This window comes from Ambystoma mexicanum, chromosome 1p (assembly GCF_040938575.1).
Source record: "Ambystoma mexicanum isolate Mex_15411 chromosome 1p, UKY_AmexF1_1, whole genome shotgun sequence".
Classification (NCBI taxonomy): domain Eukaryota; kingdom Metazoa; phylum Chordata; class Amphibia; order Caudata; family Ambystomatidae; genus Ambystoma; species Ambystoma mexicanum.
In genome coordinates this window covers 1,497,724,656-1,497,743,819 of record NC_090921.1, presented here as the reverse complement: position 1 = coordinate 1,497,743,819, position 19,164 = coordinate 1,497,724,656, and the positions used below count along the sequence as shown (strand labels likewise).

Sequence of the window (19,164 nt, the reverse complement as noted above, 5' to 3'; positions counted from 1 at the left end):
TCCCCCCATTCATCCAAATTGTGTTTCCTCTCTGTTTTTGATTATTATATTGTCTAATTTCTCTTTCCTATCACCTCCTCCCCAAACCTCCCCTTCCTTTGCAGACTAAGGTCTGACAACACCCTGGCAGCATCACAATATGTCACATTTTGGACAGGATCAGTATAAATATTAGATAACATAACATAACATTGAAGCTGAACGGGGAGGAGACCCTCTCTCCAGCTTTCTCTCCATTTGGCGAAGTCCCCATACAATACAGTTGTTATTTATTTATTTTTTATTTATATTTATAAAGTGCACAACGGCCCTGGGGCATCGTGGCGCTGTTACAGAATTCTAACTTGGTTGGAGAAAACACATTACATAGTATTGGTGGCACAAAACAGTGTAAGGCAAAAGATAGTGGTTCCGTTACAGTGGAACGGGCAGAAGCAGAGACAATAGTGGCATGTTACAGTTATGTTACAGAGGCAGTACAGTAATGATAATGATAATGATAACAATGTGTTATTTATATAGCTTCTTAATCCAAAGCGCTTTACAGAGCACATATTTACATACAATATCACCCGAAGAGTTTGGTTTTCAGAGCTTTCTGGAATACTGAGTATGAAGTTTCGTTCTGAGGGCTGACGGGAGAGCATTCCAGGTTTTTGGTGCTAGGTGTTGGCAGCTCGCACCCTCTGCTTTGGCTCATTTGAAAGATGGCACGTAGATCTGGTTGGTGAGGTGAGACCTCGTGGGTCTGGAGGTGACGGGGGTGATCCTGTCAGGTAGTCGGCATTATGTGAGAGGCATTTGTGTGTGATTGCAAGGGTCTTGAATAAGATGCGCTCTCTATCCGGCAGCCAATGTGCCTCTCTCCTAGCCTGAGAAATGTGCTCCCTTTTAGAGATGCTCAGAGCTGCCCGCAGGGCATTGTTCTGTGTGACTTGTAGCTTTTTAATATTTTTGGCACAGGTACCTAAGAAGAGGGCATTGCAGTAGTCGAGTTTGGTGCCTACTGTGGGCCTGGAGATGCTAAGGCAGTTCTTGGTAGATAGGAATGGTTTGACAGCGTTGATGATTTTGGTGTTGAGTGCAGCCGAGGAGGCAATGGCACTGACCTGGCGTGACATGGATAACGAGGAATCAAAGAATTCTCTTAGCGTTTTGACTGAAGGTGATACTGCGACAGGTGTGCTGTCAATATTGAAGGTAGCGTATAGAGGAGAGAGTTTGCTGAGGGTCTCTTTGGTGCCTACCAGGAGGATATCAGTTTTGCCTCCATTAAGACACAAGCCGTTTGCTGACATCCATGTCTGTATGGCTGCATAGATGTTAGCTAGGGCTTCTGAGGCTTGTTCATAGGATCCTGTGAGTGGGAGAAGAACTTGCGTATCATCAGCATTGTTGGTGTAGGCTATGCCGCGATGATCCAAGTCACTGAATAGGGGGAGGGTGAACATGTTATATACACTGTGGGTGCTGTGCATGAGCCCTGCAGGACTCCACAGTGAATGGTGGTGGGATCAGCGTATGTAGAGTCCGAGAAGACCCGCATAAGTCTTCCTTTGAGGAAGGACTCAATCCAGGCTGTGACTTTGGGCGAGAAGTGGTCAGCATTTTTAAGTTGTTTGCAGAGGATGTCGTGGTTGACGAGATCAAAGGCAGCCGATAAGTCTAACAAAAGGAGAAGTGCCGGTTTCCCTTTGTCCATAATGTCACTAAGTAGTATTTTGAGATCCAGTAGGGCCTATTCCGTCCGATGGCCTGGTCTGAATCCTGACTGTCTTTTGCCTAGGATGCAGTTTACTTCTAGGAATTGCTGAATTTGGGTATATGCAACCTTGTCCAGGATTTTGAGCAGGAATCGGGCCGTAGTGATTGGTCTGTAGTTATTGGCTATCTCGTGGTCCAGCAAGGGTTTTACCAAAATTGGGCAGACCCAAGCTTCTTTTAGACTATCAGGAACTGAGTTGGATTTGAAGAAGGCATTGATGAAGGTTTTGAGAAAAGGCGCAATGGTGTCTGCACATTCTTTGACTAGCTTGGCTGGACATGCATCACCTTTGCAATTAGAACGTTTAATATTCCTCATGAAGTCCAATATTTCAGATTCGGTTACTTCTCTACGAGAAGGGTTTTATGTCTTTGGTTTCTTTGCTAGCAATGTGGGATTTATTCTGAATGTGTTTAGAGAGGTTGTTGTGATGGGCATGGATCTTTTGTTGCAGGAGATCAATTTTGTTAATAAGGGCTGTTTGAACATTAGTGCACCAGGCTTCATCTTTAAATACTTCTTGAGTGTTGGTGACTGGTGTGGACAGTTCTTTGAAGATGGAGAAGAGTTCTCTGGATTCAGAGGTGGCGTTGGTCATCCTATCATTATATGAGGAGGATTTAGCTTTAACTATAGCTTGCTTGTATTGCTTTGCTAGGGTTTTATATGCGATAAGCATGTCTTCCTGTTGGGATCTTTGCCATTTGTTCAAGGCTTTCCACTTTAAGGTACATAGTTCTTTCAGTTCTAAGGAGAACCATGAGTTTGAGTGTTTTATTTTCTTTGATTTTGTGCTCTCAATGGGGTCCACTGCGGTTTTGAGCAGCGTGTTGTATATGCTAGCCAGTACTGCAGTGTCTAATGAGGCAGGATGTGTGAGGGCTGGAGTGTCTAAGAAGGGGAGAATCCTTTCTTTTGTGAGGTTGCGTGCACTTCTAGCTAAGGCTGGTGGCACTGCACTGGAATTATTAGAGTGGGAGGTGGTGAGGATGAGGAAGTGTATGAGGTGGTGGTCTGTCCATGGGGTATGGGTGTTGGAAATGATGTCGACATTGCAATTATGGTCCACTACCAAGCCAGGGTGCGTCCTTTACAGTGAGTGGGGGCGCAGATTTTTTGGAGGAAGCCGAGTTCCTGCAGTGCCTTGGTTAGGGCTTTGGCTAGTCTGTCTTTCTGGTCATTGAGGCTGAGGTGGAAATCCCCCAGGAGAATAGATTTGGAGGAGGATTTCAAATTTTCACCGAGATTGTGGATACGGTTGTCGTTGAAGTCCGCTAGGGGCCCTGGAGGGCGATATGCTATGTGAATACTAAAGGTGGTGTTGGGAGAGGTGGCAATTTTGACTGTGAGGAAGTCTACATTCTCCCCAATGGTAGAGGTATTTGTCTGGCTGCTAGGCTCTCTTTTACTATAAGGGCTACTGCCCCACCCCTGGTAGTAGGTCTGTCTTGCCGAAGGATAGTGTAGCCTGGAGGGAGGGCTAGTGATAAGGCCGGGCCTGAGGCTTCGTGGAGCCAAGTCTCCGTAATAGCTAAAGCATCTAGGTCAAGATTGGAGATGATGTCAAAGATCTCAGTGGCGGGAGCTGGGAGGGATCTAGCGTTGATCAGGGCACATTGTAACGGTGCTATGTTGAGTTTGCTAGGGCCTTTGTTGGACTGTGTGGTGGTGTGTTTAACTTTGGTATCCTTGGGTGGCGCAGGAGTAGAGTCAATGAGAGGGTTGAGTGAGTGAGTTTCCTGAGTCTTAACGTGAGTAGTTGTTGTTGGCTTAGGGATGGTAGCTGTAGGTACATGTGCAAGGCGTTAGCGTTGACCTAGGAGTGTATTTCTAGTGCCCACAGATCTTGGGCGATGGCGTGGTGGTGGAGTGGATTTGGAGCGGTGGTTGTGTTGGGTGGTCATGTTGCCTGATGGGTTGTGGATGGGCAACTGGGGTTTGTGGAAAGTGGCCGAAGGGTATGTGGGTTTGGAGAAGAAGGAAGGTAGGAAGGAGATAGGCGGGATGTTGGTGTGAGGTGGGAGTGCTGGAGGTAACATGATGTGTTCGGGGGTAGATGTCTGGTGAGGTTGACATGCACCGTGAGTTTATGGGTAATGGAGCCAGTTTTAATGCTCGTAGGACAGGCAATAGGGACAATGCAGTCAGACGAGGTGCAATACGGTATATGCAGGCAATGGGGTAAGCAGGCAAGGCACAATACAGTAAAAAAGCACAGTGATGGCGCACAGTAGAACACAGTAGTACGGCCCGGTCAGTACAGGTAATGGGGGTACAGCACAATAAAATGCAGGCGATAGGGCAGCCAGGTTAGGCAAGGCTAATTACAGCACAGTCGAAAGCACAGTAGTGCAGCACAATAGTATTCAGTAGTACGGTACAATAAATGCAGGCAATGGGAGTACAGCACAATAGATGCCGGCACCGGAGCAATCAAGTGGCTCCAATATTTAACTTTAGCCGCTAGATTAGGATATAAGCATGGGGTCACATAACAGTATTTAACGGCTGATTTCTTACCGCGTTAGGTGTACGGTCACCATTCTGCAGAGGTCAGTTCCACGATAAATTCAGCCGAATTGCACACATCGCTCCTCCACCTTTTTCTCCTCACACATTCCTGAGCCTCTAATTTATCCTCCACCCTCTTCCCAACTATCTATCCGACCCTATCATACTCCTCCTTTGCCTCTATGACAGGCAAAGTTATTAGACCCCATACGCTATGACAGGAGGCGCTAAACAAATGCAAGATACCATAACACACACACAAAAGCAAACACTCATGCAAACCTTCTTCTACACATACATTGCAGACCTATTGGACTGACTACCGTTGGGTCACCTAGGGGAGTCACCAGTAGTACCCCAAAGAAATCCTTTTGCGGAACGTAGCTGGTTTGAATCGAATGACTAGTGACCCGGCATGGTGCAACTTTATCAGAGAGCATCAGCTCATTCTTTTCCAGGAAACATGGGCGTTAGAGCCAGTTGCCTTTAAGGGTTATGTGACTTCCACAATCCTGGCATCTAAAAGTCCTGAGGTTGACCAATGAGTGGGCTCCAGATTTAGCACAATGTCAGGCTTGCCTGGGAAGTGGTATCTATCGAAACTGGTTCCCCTGATCTCCTGATCTACAACTGTTAGCCGTAACTGCGGAAGGGGGGGGGATTTTTCCTCTTTAACTTATTTAATAGGCCGAATGTGAAGTCTGGCCTAGAGACCCTATTGAAGTTACAAGATCTGTGCAACCTTGACACTCCTCTGAACTTGGAAAGCCAGTTCATACTGGTAGCAGGGGATTTCCACCTCCAGATGGAACCCCTGGTGCGATCAAAAGATCTTTGGGAAGACGAGGACCTCACATGGTCGATCCCACCATTATCATTTGGCCCCATCTAAAAGAGTTCAAAAAGTCGCGGTTGCGTCAGCATGCATAATGGCTAGCTTCAACCTTAGAGTATGCAATGGCAGATTGCCAAGTGAACAACCAGCAGCTGTGACATTTAGTGGTCCAAAGGGAACCCAGAACCTGTCCATTATTGAAGGGATGGAGGGCGACCACAAACCCCTGTCCCTTTCTTGTTGTATCGGTGGTACTTGTGGGCAGGGCCAGGTCAACATCTAGTGGCCGAGGGGCATGCCAGAAAATCAGTAAAATGACCAGACTGTATCGAGAGGGGCCTAAAGTCTGAGTCCAACGCAGCAATAGTTTTCAACTTGGGTGAAATTTGCAATCCCAGTGCCCCAGCATCAATCATAATCACAGAGTTTGAGACCTTGGGCAAAAACCTGCTTCCCTTTGCGTCCTCAATAAATACAAAGACCAAACATAGGGCTGTAGAAAAAAACCTGGTACAATGCCGAGTGCTACAGATCGAAAAAAGAGCTGGCACAGTATGCCAGATCTATGAACCCTGTGGATAAAGGGGCCCTGCAACAACTGAGGGTAAACCACAAAGCCCTCTTGCGCACATCAAAAAATGCATATGCAATAGCCTTTTGGACTGCCCTTCGGGACGCGATGGAAGAAGGGGATATGGTGCGGTTCTGGAAACTGTTCTCACCCTGCAAACTGGGTTGCGAACAGTCCACACAATGCTGTATTTCAGGAACGACCTAGAGAAAGCACTTTTATAACCTCTACTCAAGTCTGGGAAGGCAGGATGCACAGCAGGGTGTAGAGGAGCCAGCCACAAATCCACTAGAGGAAGTTTTGGTTGTAACACACAAGGAGGTGGAAGAGGCCTAGGGTTCCCAAAAAAGTGGGAAAGTAGCAGGGCCCCATCTTATTCCGCTCGACTTCTACTGTGATGAAATGGCTATCTGGGTGCCAATTCTATGCAGAGTATTCAACGCTGCCATTGGTGCTAAAGAAGTACCGCAAACTTGGCGGAAGGGCAATAATAGTACTGATACACAAAAAAGAGCCTGAAGACCAGTCTGAAAATTACTGGCTGATCTCGCTACTCGATTGTGCCGGAAAAATGTTTGCCGAAATATTGCTGAGGTAACTTAAAAATGGGTAGATGACACAGGCCCCATTCGCAACGCCCAAGCTGGGTTTGAAACTGGTTAGGGCACAGTGGACCATTATTTCCTACTGTTTCTGTTCATTCAAAAATATACAAAATTGCAAAATATGAAGCTATATGCTATCTTTTTGGACCTTAAAACAGCGTTCGATTCTGTGCCAAGAACACTTTTGTGGCAAACGTTGAAAAAACGTAAACATCCAAAGGAGCTGCTTGACGCTATTGAATTATTACACGTTCAAAATCAGGCTAGTGTGCGTTATGGTCTGTAGGGGACCTGAACAGTGAATTTGAGGTGTCGAAAGAGGTCCCACGTATTTTCCTATTATACATTCAGGAATTCGTGGATGCACTAGAGGCGAGTGCCTTGGATACCCCTAGAATTGGGTCAAAGAAATGGCCCGCCTTATTTTATGCGGACTATGCAGTCATTCTTGCTACTAGCCCAGCCGGGCTGAAAGTGGCTCTCAATACCATCTTGACAAAATGTATGGAGCATGGCCTCGGGCTCAACAGTTGTAAAACTAAAGTTATGGTCTTTAAACTCCCCTTCTCTAAGTCATGCCAGGTACAGCTTGAAATCAAGGGCCTTTCACTGGATCAAGTTGGGTATTTCGATTACCTGGGGATCAGGTTTAAGGAGGTGGGGGCGGGTGGTGGTCAGACCAATTGACCAAATCCAAGGTTAACTTAAGTAAATATAGCGGGGCAATCCGGTCCTTTTTCTCGAGCCATGGCAGTGGGGCAATTACACCAGTCCTGGCTCTATTTGACAAACAAGCATTGCCTGCGTCTCTCTACGGTGCAGAGATCTGGGGCTTCACCAATAAAAAAATATTATCCCCTGTCGAGAACTTTTTCTAAAGAAATTGCTGCTCTTGCTTAAAAATGCACCAACTGCGCTGATTCACTTAGAACTCCAAATATTGCTCATTGCCGATCTGAATGCCCTCAGGCCAGTCCTGGACTGGATGAGGCTTTGGTCTTCCGTGAGCCTGCCCCCCTACAAAGATGCTTTGAAAGACTTCCTGCAACTGGAAGGAGCCAACAATCTCGGCTGGGTCATACATGTGAAAAAGATACTGGGCCTCATTACGAGTCCGGCGGTAACCACAGCGGTAAAACCGCCTGGTTACTGCCGGACTCGTATTACCATTCCGCCTCCGTGACTCCCGGAATTACCAGGGCATTACAGTCCCGGGAGTCACGGAGGCAGAATGGTGTTAATCCCCATTCCCATTGAGTCCCGTGATGGTGCTGGTGTTTCCACGTCCGCCAGGTCAGACCTGGCGGGAAGATCACCTCCCGCCTGCAGGACTCGGGATCGGGTGGTCCGGAATTAACAGTGGCGGCGGGTTTACCGCGACTGTTAATTCCGGACAGCCCGACCCGTAATGAGGCCCACTGTGTGGGTTAGGTGCTAGTCACTTCTAGGAAAATCCCAGTGAGTGTCGCCCTTTACTCAAAGAGGAGCTCAAGCTACACGCAACACGTTTATGAATCTAGAGATTCAAATGCATGCTAAAAAAAAACTGCCCTGTATTCCTCCTACCCAACTCAATGGAAAACAGTAAACCATTCCTGGATGGTATTTATCCCCCCCTACGAGCGCTACTTATATGTTCGCTTGAGACTGGGTATATTGTACACTGCCTGGTATATGCGAGGTTGGTCACCTCACAATACTGGTGTTTGCCTACTTTGTAAAAAAGCTAAAGAAACTTAGATTCATTTTACATTGCTATCATTCTTAATGGGGCTCAGGCGCAGATACTTATTACCAATTGTACTTGAAATGGGGCTAAGAACCACGAGGGAATCAATGCAATTCCTCACTAATACACTAGAGTATAATGTGGTATTTGCCTCTGCAAAGTATGTTCACCATGCCTGGCTTTTAAGAAGCAGGTTGTCAGGCATTGATTGAAACCACTCTTTACACCAAGGTTGCGATTTGTGCTCTCCTCCCATAGTCCATTTAGACCTCTATATTGCAGTTTTGTGGTTGTGAGCCCTCCTCTCCTCTAAAGGTTGAAATCCAATGCCATAGTTGTTAAGTTTAACTTGTTTTTTCTCTTCTTTTTACTAAGTGTGTGGTTTTATTCTCACGTGGTTTTACTGTTTGTGATTTGTTATATACATTAACTGTTACTGAGATGGTGCTGTTATGTGCTAAAGGATCAATCTGAATAAAGCTTTTTGACAACAACATACATTGCACCACATTGCACCACATTAAAAACATGCACACGCACACATCCACACTTTTAAATATAAAAACACAAACTTAACTCAACAGTGATCATGCATGTCTTCTGTTTCATCACTCGTCTGGTATTGCTGGGGCGTCAGGCCGCCTGAAGGCGGCACAGTTGGAGCACATCTGGATGCTGAAGTAGTGACAATTGTTGGCAAGCAACCTCAATAGCGCTGGCACTCAGGCAGTGCTTAGTTCACCTACATTAGTGCCTTTTTTAATAATATATTTTTCTTACCACCATTGATATTCACAGTAACTTGGTGAGAGGCAAGGCACTGCTTTCAAAATGTGCATGTTAGTTGCCAGCACAGAGGTAACCATAGTGAAGTGGCTGATGTTACTGAAATGGCTGATCACATACAGCTCCAAAAGCACACTCTTCGTTGATCAACTCTGCAGTCATGAGTTTCCATGGCAACCAAGTCTAAAGGCGTCAGAGAGGGTGAGAGGTTACTAGCGTTCCTCATCTATCTACTTCAATAAGGTGAACATACTATAAGAAGTGAATACCTGTAGTTGTTACATCACTTTAATGTTAGGCACAGAAACCTATTTGGTTATATTTGCGAATGCACAAATGGCGCTTTGCCTGACAATATAATGAAAAGCTGTTTAGTGCATGCACCTTCCTGGTGTCATGCCTTGCCTTGTGTATGACTGGATCTCCCAAAGAGCACTGTGAAGCTGAAGCCTGTCATTGTAGGATTGCCTGTGCACCGACTGGTATTATAATGCATTGGGCCTCATTACGGGTTTGACGGTAGCCGTGCCTGTAACAAAGAACAAAGGCATGGCTGCCGCCGGATCCGGGATTTTACCGGCACCCGTGAATGGGCAATTACCGGGTCATGCCGAAGTCGGCGTACCCGGTAATTGCCCATTCGCGGGCGCCGGCAATAAGTGACTCCTCATCCCCATTCGGCAGCCCCGGCTCCAGCAGAGGGGCCAGGGGGGCCAGGCCCCCCAGAGCCAGCCCCTGCCCCCCCCTAGAAAAAGGAGGCCATGCCAGTTGTGTTATACACCACTAGTACCCAAGGTAGTGGGGGGTGGATTTCACTCTAAACATTCATCAGCAACCTCAGAGACATCCTTCTGAGAGGCTGAACTGCAGGAGGTCTGCCTGGCCAGAATGTGTTTCTTGGTCTGGGCAGTAATTTATGCCCCACAGCCATGAAAGTACAAATGACCAGGGAGATGGAGGGCCATTCACACCTAAGTGAGGTAGCACACATATTCAAGCAGGATGCCTACAACTATTTCCTCAAACCTAAAATCACAATTTTGGTTTCTGTACTTTAATGTATGTTTATTTTTGTGCGAATATAGTGTTTTTTCACATCATGCTTAATAAAATGGTTAACTATATCAAACTATATAAATGACAGGTAACGTTGCTTGAACACAGATTTCTGCAGAAGGTGCGTCAACTGACTGGAGGCCCTTACAAATTACATTCAAAGTATATATTCTGCTGCATTAACTACTTGAGTATAAGTGAAAAGATAAGGCTGGTAGTAACAAAAAATGTATTCTGGACGGGGGAGTGTAGTAAAATCAAATAGTGATAGATGCAAGTCTTTGAATTAAACATTACCACTACCGTTGCTCCTCGCAACATTCCATGCCATAATTCTGTCGTATGTCTGTGCCATTAGAGTAGAGGACAAGCCATTAGCAAATGACTTTTGGTGCTGTCACCGAAAGGTGCAGTTCAATCTCAATTGCTAGGCTGTGTTCCATCTGCACTGGAACACAAGTAACCACATACATTTTTAGGCCCTGTGGTCTAGCAGTTTGGGACGGGCTTCTGATAAGCAAACAATTATATGGAAGGCTGGCCAGAGCAATGACGGTGGTTCTAATTGATTCAGAGACTTTTTACCTATTGGGAACAACCAGAACACATGCAGTGGAACACAGATAGGATGGCGTTAAAATGTGAGGAGAAACACACATCCTATGGGTGTGCCAGGTAATTTACCCACCTAATGAGTAGCCATGGCTATGATAATGCCTCACCAACAAAACCTAACCTTTCTATAATTCTTTGAGCAAACTCTAACACAAAGTAACACCAAACGTGTTGCTGTATAGGGCCTGCCAGTGTTATATCTAAGCATTCTGTTGAGTGTTTAATTACTTAATTGCCTCTGTAAATGAGCTCCTGGTGTAGTAACATTTTTATAAGCAATACATTTGTCAATGCCTCTGTGACTTGCACTGAAGTCCTGTCTTAAACAAGCAATCACATTCCATCAGTTTTGGCTTGCATATAAGTATTAGCAGACATTTGCCAGGCAATGTCATCATATGCCCAGTTACTGGCACCATTTTCCAGCTGTTCCCATCTTATGGCAATGTGGTACCCTTATGTGGTACCCGTATAGCAGTGCCTGGCAAATGCCTATGAATGCCTAATCAAAAGCCCAAACTGTTGGCTTTGCCAATGCATGTTGGCTTCAGTGTGTCTCCCTAAGTGAATGCGTATATGCCCAGATCTGTGTGTCTTGCTTGCTACGCCTAGGGAATCAAGCTGCACCTCACCGAGATGGTCCAACAAGGCCCTACCTGAAAATGATAAGGCTAGGTTGGCAAGTATTGACCAGTTTCAGATCTTCTCATGCATACTTACTAGTGGCTCTCCGACCTACATAGAATGTATCTTTGTTTAGAAGCCTAGTCTACTCTGCCAGAATGTTTCATGATTCAAACTTATAGGTACTGACTTGATAACCTCATTCTGTTTGAGTAACTTTACAGAGTTTACATGCAAACAGAATATGTCATGCGTGTTGTGGGATTTGTTTGGAAAGTATGATGTAAATCCTGGGTGCTGGGTATTTAGGCAGTGCTGAAATGAAAAATGGACACCCGTAAATTAACAAAAAAGAAGAGCGTTTTCTATAATGTTGTGGCAAAGTATAAAAGGTGTACATCTTTTATAACTAAAAAGCAGTATTTCAATATTTTCTAAAGAGTGCAATCAGAGGTGGATTTAACATTTGGACAAAGGACAAATGCCAATACACTCCCCCCCTGCTCTACCCTCTTCCCTCAAATGCAAACGGCAGGGCTGAACAGTCCCTACCACTTCGCAACTGTAACGTTCTCTCGATTGGATGTTCCTCCCACGTATTCCTCATCTTAGATAGACTCCCAAAGCAGTTTTGTATTGGAGGTGGGAGTACAGAAATTTTAGTCATGTACAGAATGAAGTACTGATTTAGCGAATAGACTTCCTTGAGAAGAAGTTGCATCTAGAGCATAATGTTTTATAAAAGTGTGCATGGATGACCATGTGGCTGCTGCACAAATTTCTTGCACAGGGACACCCCTTTGAAGTGCCGTTGAAGTTGCCATGCCCCTGGTTGAATGAGCCCTCAGCCCATTTGGAGGATCTTTCCCAGCAAATCTATAACATTCATTTATAGCCAAAATTATCCATCTAGATAATGTTTGCTTAGTTACAGCTAGTCCCAATTTACGGCCAGTGTATCCCACAAAAAGCTGGTCACACTGACGTAGTTTTGCCAATCTTGAGATATAGAAGCTAAGAGCTCTTCTAGGATCTAATCTATGTAGCCGCTCCTCTTCCTTACTTGTGTGTCGAGGAGGGTAGAAAGGAGGCAGTGTTATTTTTTGTGACAGGTGAAAATCTGAGACAATTTTTGTCAAGAAAGAGGGTTTTACTCTAAGGACTACTTTATCTTTATAAAAGATGGTGTGAGGAGGACCACTAGAAAGTACCCGCAACTCACTTACCCTGCGGGCTGATGTCACTGCCACAAGAAGTATTGCTTTTAGAGTAAGGAGCCTTAATGGACAAGAATGTAAAGGCTCAAATGGAATGCATGTGAGGAACTTTAGTACCAAGTTTAAATCCCACACAGGAACTTGAAAGGGTATTGGGGGAAACACATTATTTAGACCTTTTAAGAATTGAGTTATTAAAGGTAGCTTAAAGTAAGATTCTTCTTCTGATGAGCGCTTAAAAATGGATATCACTGCTAAGTATACTTTTACAGTGCCAACCTGGAGCCTCAGATTAGCCAAGTGTAATAGAAAAGACAATATTGTAGGAATATTACATTGAAACAGGTCCACATTCTTATCTCTGCACCAGTTACAGAAATTGTTCCAACGACACCGGTACAGAGATTTAGTGGCTGGCTTTCTGAAAGCAAGATCTCTATGACGTCATCCGGAAGGTCCCAATCCTTGTATCTCAACCTCTCAGAAGCCATGTGTGAAGGTTGAGTGTGTTGACCTCTAGATGGAGAACAGGACCTTCCTCTTGCGAGAGAAGATCCTCTCTTTTTGGAAGACGTATTGGAGGGCAGACGGACATGTCCAGAAGGTCCGGGTACCATGTTCTCCTGGCCCAATCCGGGGCAACTAGGATCATGGTTTTCCTGAACTTTATCAACCTCCTGATTACCTGAGGGATCAGAGGGACTGGAGGAAACGCATACAGAAGTGGAAACTTCCATTCCACCATTTGTATTGCCCAGAACCAGAGCTGCATTGATTCTCTGCACAGTGGCAGTGACCCTACTCCTCCTCTCTTGTTGAGATAGTACATGGCCACCGGGTTGTCTGTCATTATCAGGACATTCTTTCCCCGCACAGATGGCAAGAAGGCCTTCAGCGCTAGTCTGATTGCCCTCAGCTCCAATTGGTTGATGTGTGGTTTGGACTCCGATGGAGACCAATGACCGCTGATTGTCAATTTGTTGGAGTGTGCTTCCCACCCCGTGAGTGAGGCATCCATTACTACTGTTATCTCCGGCCATGGTTGCCAAAAAGATTATCCCCTGAGGATATGTTCCCTGCAAGCCCACCATTGGAGATCCTGTGCTACTCTGGTTGGAACTTGCAATAGATCTGACATTTCCCCTGAAAATTGGGACCATTGAGTCCTGAGGGCCCATTTACGGGATCTCATCCTCAAACTGGCACCAGAAAAATGCAGGATGCTATGAGACCAAGCAACCTGAGAAAATCAAAGGCCGGTAGATACTGGGCATTCTAGAATTTTATTACCATCTGCAGAATGTGGTGAGTTCTCTCTTCAGGAGGCGAGGCTTTGCCCAAACAAGTATCCAGGACTGTTGCGATAAACTGGAGTTTCTGTGATGGTATCATGTTTGACTTTTTTAAATTCAGAAAAAACCCTAGTTTGTGAAGGAAGTGGCAAGTCTTTGACAGATGTTCCTGGGCTTGTTCTGGAGAACGTGTCCTGATCATCCAATCGTCCAGATAGGGGTAGATGTGAATACCCCCTCTCCTGAGACTCGCTGCCACCACCGCCATCAACTTGGTAAAAACTCTCTGGGCAGTGGCAACCCAAATGGCAGAACTCGAAACTGATAGTGAGAATTGCCAATCGTGAACCTCAGGTACTTTCTGTGCTTGAGATGGATTGGCACATGAAAGTAAGCATCCTGAAGGTCCAATGATACCAACCAATCCGAGCTGGAGAGCATGAAGGATCTGGGAAAGTGTGACCATCTTGAACTTGTCCTTGCTGAGGAACTTGTTCAAACTTCTCAAGTCCAAGATGGGTCTCAGTCCTCTGTCCTTCTTTAGTATGAGGAAATATGGGGAATACCGACCCTTGTTCCTCTCTGCTACAGGTACATGTTCTATTGCACCTTTCTGTAGCAGGATTAAAACTTCCTGCAACAGGAGCGGATCTGGATATTTGAAAAAGTTGTATCCTGATGGGTGATCTTGAGGTTTCTTTTGAAAAGGAAGGCAGTAACCTTGGGATACTGTTTCCAGTGCCCTAGCATCTGAAGTAATGCCCCGCTATTCTTCCAGATGCTGTGAGATCCTGCCTCCCATTGGGGTCTTTTGGGTCAAAACCTCAGAGTGGTTTTGTGGCAGCTGCAGCAGCGGCTGAAGGGACAGATGCCGTTGCTGGGGCAGATCTAGCACCTTTTCCTCGCCCCCGAGGACATTTCCTTTTACCTCTCTGACTGGCCTGTCCTCTCCCTTTCCCAAATGAGGAATAAAATCAAAAGGGACGACCCCTCCAGGAAGATGAGCCTGTGTGGGGGGGTTGTTGAGGTTGTCGTATAGCGGCATTGAGTGATTTTGCCACCACTTTGGAGGTCTGCAGCTTCTCCAAATTTTCATCTGCCTTGCTGCCAAACAACCTCGAGCCGTCAAATGGCATATTAAGAAGCCTGGATTGCACATCCGGTGCAAAACCTGACTTTCTTAGCCACACAAATTTACGTAGCACCGTGCTAGACGCCATGGACCTACTGATACTATCAGCTGTGTCCGAACCTGATTGAAGGCATTCTTCCGACGCCTCTTTTCCATCCCTTACTATAGATTAGAACCCATCACATTCCTCACCTTCCTGGATCTGTTCAGCTGCCGCTGACATGCAGTCCTACAGGATATATGTAAATCTTGCAAGAGTGCAAGTTACATTTATGGATTTTAAAGCCATGCTCCCTGACGTAAAAATCTTTCTGGTCCATACATCAACCTTTTAATCATCCCTATCAGGGGGAATTGTAGGGTATCCAGCGTTCCTAGTAGAGGTAGCTGCTTGAACTACCAGACTTTCTGGAGATGGGTGCTTACTTAAATATTCTAGATGTGAAGGACAGGGTCTATATTTTGACACATATTTCTTATTTACTGCCGGAATAGTTTCAGGGTTTTCCCATGCAGTATTAACCTTCCTTTGTAAGGCTACATGAAAAGGAAGTATGGGGTCTTGCTGAGGTCCTCCTGAAAGGATGTCAGTCATGTCATCATCTTGATAGACAGGTGAATTTCTACCCCATCCCATGAGTTCAGTTACCCTGTTCATCAATTTTCTATAACGTGCATCAGCATGTTCTGCTGGGTCAGGTTTTCAAATTCATATTCTGGAGAAGTATCCAGACCACTTACTGATTGCAAGCACTCATATAGATCTTGCATCTTAGATTGAGGGTCAACTAACTCCTCAGGGACTTGTCTTTTACCAAATTTAACGTCAGAAGGTGAAACCTCTTCTTCTTCTGCTGATGACTCTCCTTCATATATAGATGACATGGTCCTAAAAAAATCATGTCTACTTTCTGGGTAAAACACTTTTCAGGTGGTATAGGTTTTAACATTGGTGTCTATTTTACCATTGCAATGGGCGTAGACGTCGACAAAAGCGTCAATGGCGTCGATGTTGTAGCCACTGCCTTCGATATTGTCAAATTAATTTTCGATGCCTTCGAAGGCATCGTCGATGCCGTCGAAGGAGTTGTCGAGACCACCGACACCGTCGAAGGAGCCTTTGATACCGTCGATTGTGCACTTGACGTAACCTTTTTAGGTTGGGTCATCGACACCTTGTGCTCGACCGCCTTCAATAGAGGCTTCGAGGACGTTCTAGACGAGGACTTTGATGATGTATGAGAGTCTGATGCCATTTTCTTGAGTTCTACCTCGGATTTATGCACTGGTAGGTCTTTTCTATGAGGTGTCTGGGAAGACTCCCTGGATGACACACTCAACAATTTTTTTTCTGATTTTCTCATCTTATTCTCTTCCCCTGTCACTTTTTTTGTGAGCAGGGGCATGGTCTTCATTAGCCATTTTTGAGAGGTTCTGGGGCGTGTTCTCAAAATTCTTTAACATAGATGCTCTGAAACCTTCCCACTTTCTAGGGGAGTCATGTCTGGACGGACATATTATGACTTCCTCAGACGACGTCGAGGAAGAGGAAGAGGGAGACCGGTGTCATCTTTTCTTTGCTTTTTTAGAGGACGAAGAAGAGGACTTCCTGGATCTACTCCTCGAGCTAGATTTTTTATTATGTTTTACTGAAGACTCAGCCGAGTATTTTCTCCCCCTAGAAGAAAACTTTGAGGATTCCTCCCCCACCGCCAGTTTACCTCTTCGTTCATTTAAGGCCTTATGGGTCATTGACTGACAAGAACCGCAGTCATCTATACGGTGGTCGGAACCGAGGCACCAGAGGCAATTCCGATGGGGATGAGTTAGCGACATCTTTCTCCAACATTTCTGGCATTTCTTAAATACAGTCTTTGGTGTGGAAGGATTAGATGAAGACGACATTATCGTTCGAACTGAAGCGCCGTTTATATCGACCCAAAGCGAAGCTAACGGAAAAATGGAACTGAGGCAAGAGGCACTTAATAAATAAAAAAATAAACTATCCCAATGAACTGGGGGAAATGAAAGAGGATGGCAGTGTACGTGGTGAAGTGTAAAGCATAATTCTAGAATGCTGTCACAGTCCAATTTAATTGCTATTCAGGATGCTCACTTATCATCTCTACATCTATGCAGTATGTGCTAGTTCAACAGTGGTGAACAAATCTTCAAGGGTGTGTAAAAAGGTGCAAAGAAGAGGCTGCTTACCATTAAAGTAAGTTCGCTTAGTTCAACTTGTATGTTAAAATGGAGCTCCTGATTAGAAAAACGAGTATACTTATGCTAGAGTGATTCACAAGGTAGAGTGATTTCTTGGTCGCAAAGAATGAATACAAGAGATGCAGTGTGAGTCCTCACCTTCAGGCGGCAGTACAGCACAGTCAGGATAATCCCGTAGCAAAAGAGCACAGCATCAAGGATGTAGCAGATCTCGGGCTCCTTCAGGGCATCTGGAAAACACGACCATACATTTTGCGTTTAGTGATGTGCCACGATTTCTATACATTTTAAATTATATTAGTAACATGTTTTACTTTGGCTCTATCTAGGGTACACTACACTTCTAATTCATAGTGTTATTCCCTGTATATAAAAGGGGGCTTTAGGGCGGGCACCGCTACTTCATTCAAGTTCCTTCAATAATTTAGGAGATTCATTTGTAAAGTAAGTGGCGACCCTCAGAGACCCAACAAACACTCTGTTGGTGCATGAAATGAAAGATAAATATTGTCCTATGAAAATAATTTCATCAGACCTGAGGTCGCCTACAAATGTAGTAAACACTACTGTTAATGTTTGTTCAATCAATTCCAACTTATACTGCTGATGTATCCAGATGGAGCAAACAAATTCTTTGTCAAATCTTTAAGTGGTCAAAACAGTCTTTTAATGGTAGATCATTATTTTTGAAGCAGCAGAGTCTATGTAGTGCCAATGCATTTTGGACCTTCACAATGGTCCTTCTTCAGGGCGTACTCTACAAATTCAAGCAATATACTTATTTAGTCGTCATTAACACATTGAATCAATCAGGCAACAACATTATCAAATTGACATGTCAATACAATGGTGGTCTTTTAGAATATCCAATGTAGCATACAAAAGAGTTAAAGGAAATAGAGTTCATAAGGTACCTGCAAATCACGGCGCCTATTATATGGGTACGTTTATGTACATGTCCTTTCACACGTGCAATTTCTCTGGGCTGTCGATCCTTTATCCCTTTTGCACTAGTCACCTCCATTATCCTCAATACTGTGTGTATTTAATTGTCCTCACCAAACATTAAGTTCTGTAAAACACATGATGTTGATACGGAAAACAAGCTACAGAATAATCCTCTGACCTTTAGTGTTCTTAGCATATATCGCATTATATTTTAGTTACATTGAAAAGGATATAATTAGTTGTCCTACCGTTCTCAGTATTCTGGTGACTACTTCAATGTGTGTGTGTGTCTTCCATTTCTGAGTGCAAAGGGATTAAGTAGCTGTTAGAAGTTGAAGACCCAGGGAAGCTAGGACATAGACAGGATGTATGTTTTCATTTCAGGATGTGACAGGTGGAGTGCTGAAATAATGATCGTAATCAACATGAGCAGAAGAAGATTCTGTTTAATGACTCCAGCTACAAAAGTGCACCCGGAGGGTTGGTGAGGGAGGGAGGGTTTAATAGGCTGAGTGTTGACCGAATGGGAGCCATTATATCAATAGCCTGGACACAAAGCGCTTGTTTTTCTTTTCTTTGCGTTTATACTGTTGTAATGACATTGTTCAGTGTAATGTAACTTTATTTTGTTATTTGTTTTCGTGCAAGGCTGGAACAGCTCAAGCTTGAACTTATTAAAATACAATTGTGAAAAAATTATTTAAAGCGACAAACATGATTTTACACTCTAAATCAGGATTTGTATACCTCTGGTGGCATTTCATTCTCATATATATTTTACAGTTACATTAATAGGCCAATTTTAATTACTAAGCATTTGTAAAGTTCTCAATACAGTTTTGTCCTAGTTAGCCAGTTCATTCTGTGGCTCACCCTTCCTCTGGGCGAGACAACACTTCTGGATGCTATGTTCTATTTCAAAGGTAGATCTAAAATTAGACAGGAAAGAGGAAGAGTGTTGTCTTAGAACATATATTGATTTTCACAAGGATGCTATGAAATGCTAAACAGTGATAGCTTAGCTAAGTTCACATACCCTCATTTAAAAGAAGTCCTGAAGATGGAACAGACTTCTGCTGCTTCAATCCTTCATTTTATTTGTTTTTTCAAAAGTCAAACAGGCTCACAGGGTAGTGTTGTAGGTGTGGTTAGAAGGACTCTGGGAGGCAGAGCGGCAGCTCCATGAGCATGGTGCGCGCTGTGCAAGAGGCACTCCAATACTGCTGCTGGAGCCGGAGTTGAGTGGCAACTGGTG

At 44.6% G+C, this 19,164-nt stretch overlaps 1 protein-coding gene across 1 annotated transcript in view; it reads right to left on the bottom strand.

Moving 5' to 3' along the window:
• The window catches only part of FCER1G (Fc epsilon receptor Ig), a 527,609-nt gene that overhangs the window by 265,713 nt on the left and 242,732 nt on the right, over window positions 1–19,164 (bottom strand). The window contains exon 2 of the mRNA XM_069607181.1: window positions 17,100–17,191. Within this exon, the coding sequence (XP_069463282.1) occupies window positions 17,100–17,191 (92 nt within the window). The remainder of the gene's footprint in view (window positions 1–17,099; window positions 17,192–19,164) is intronic.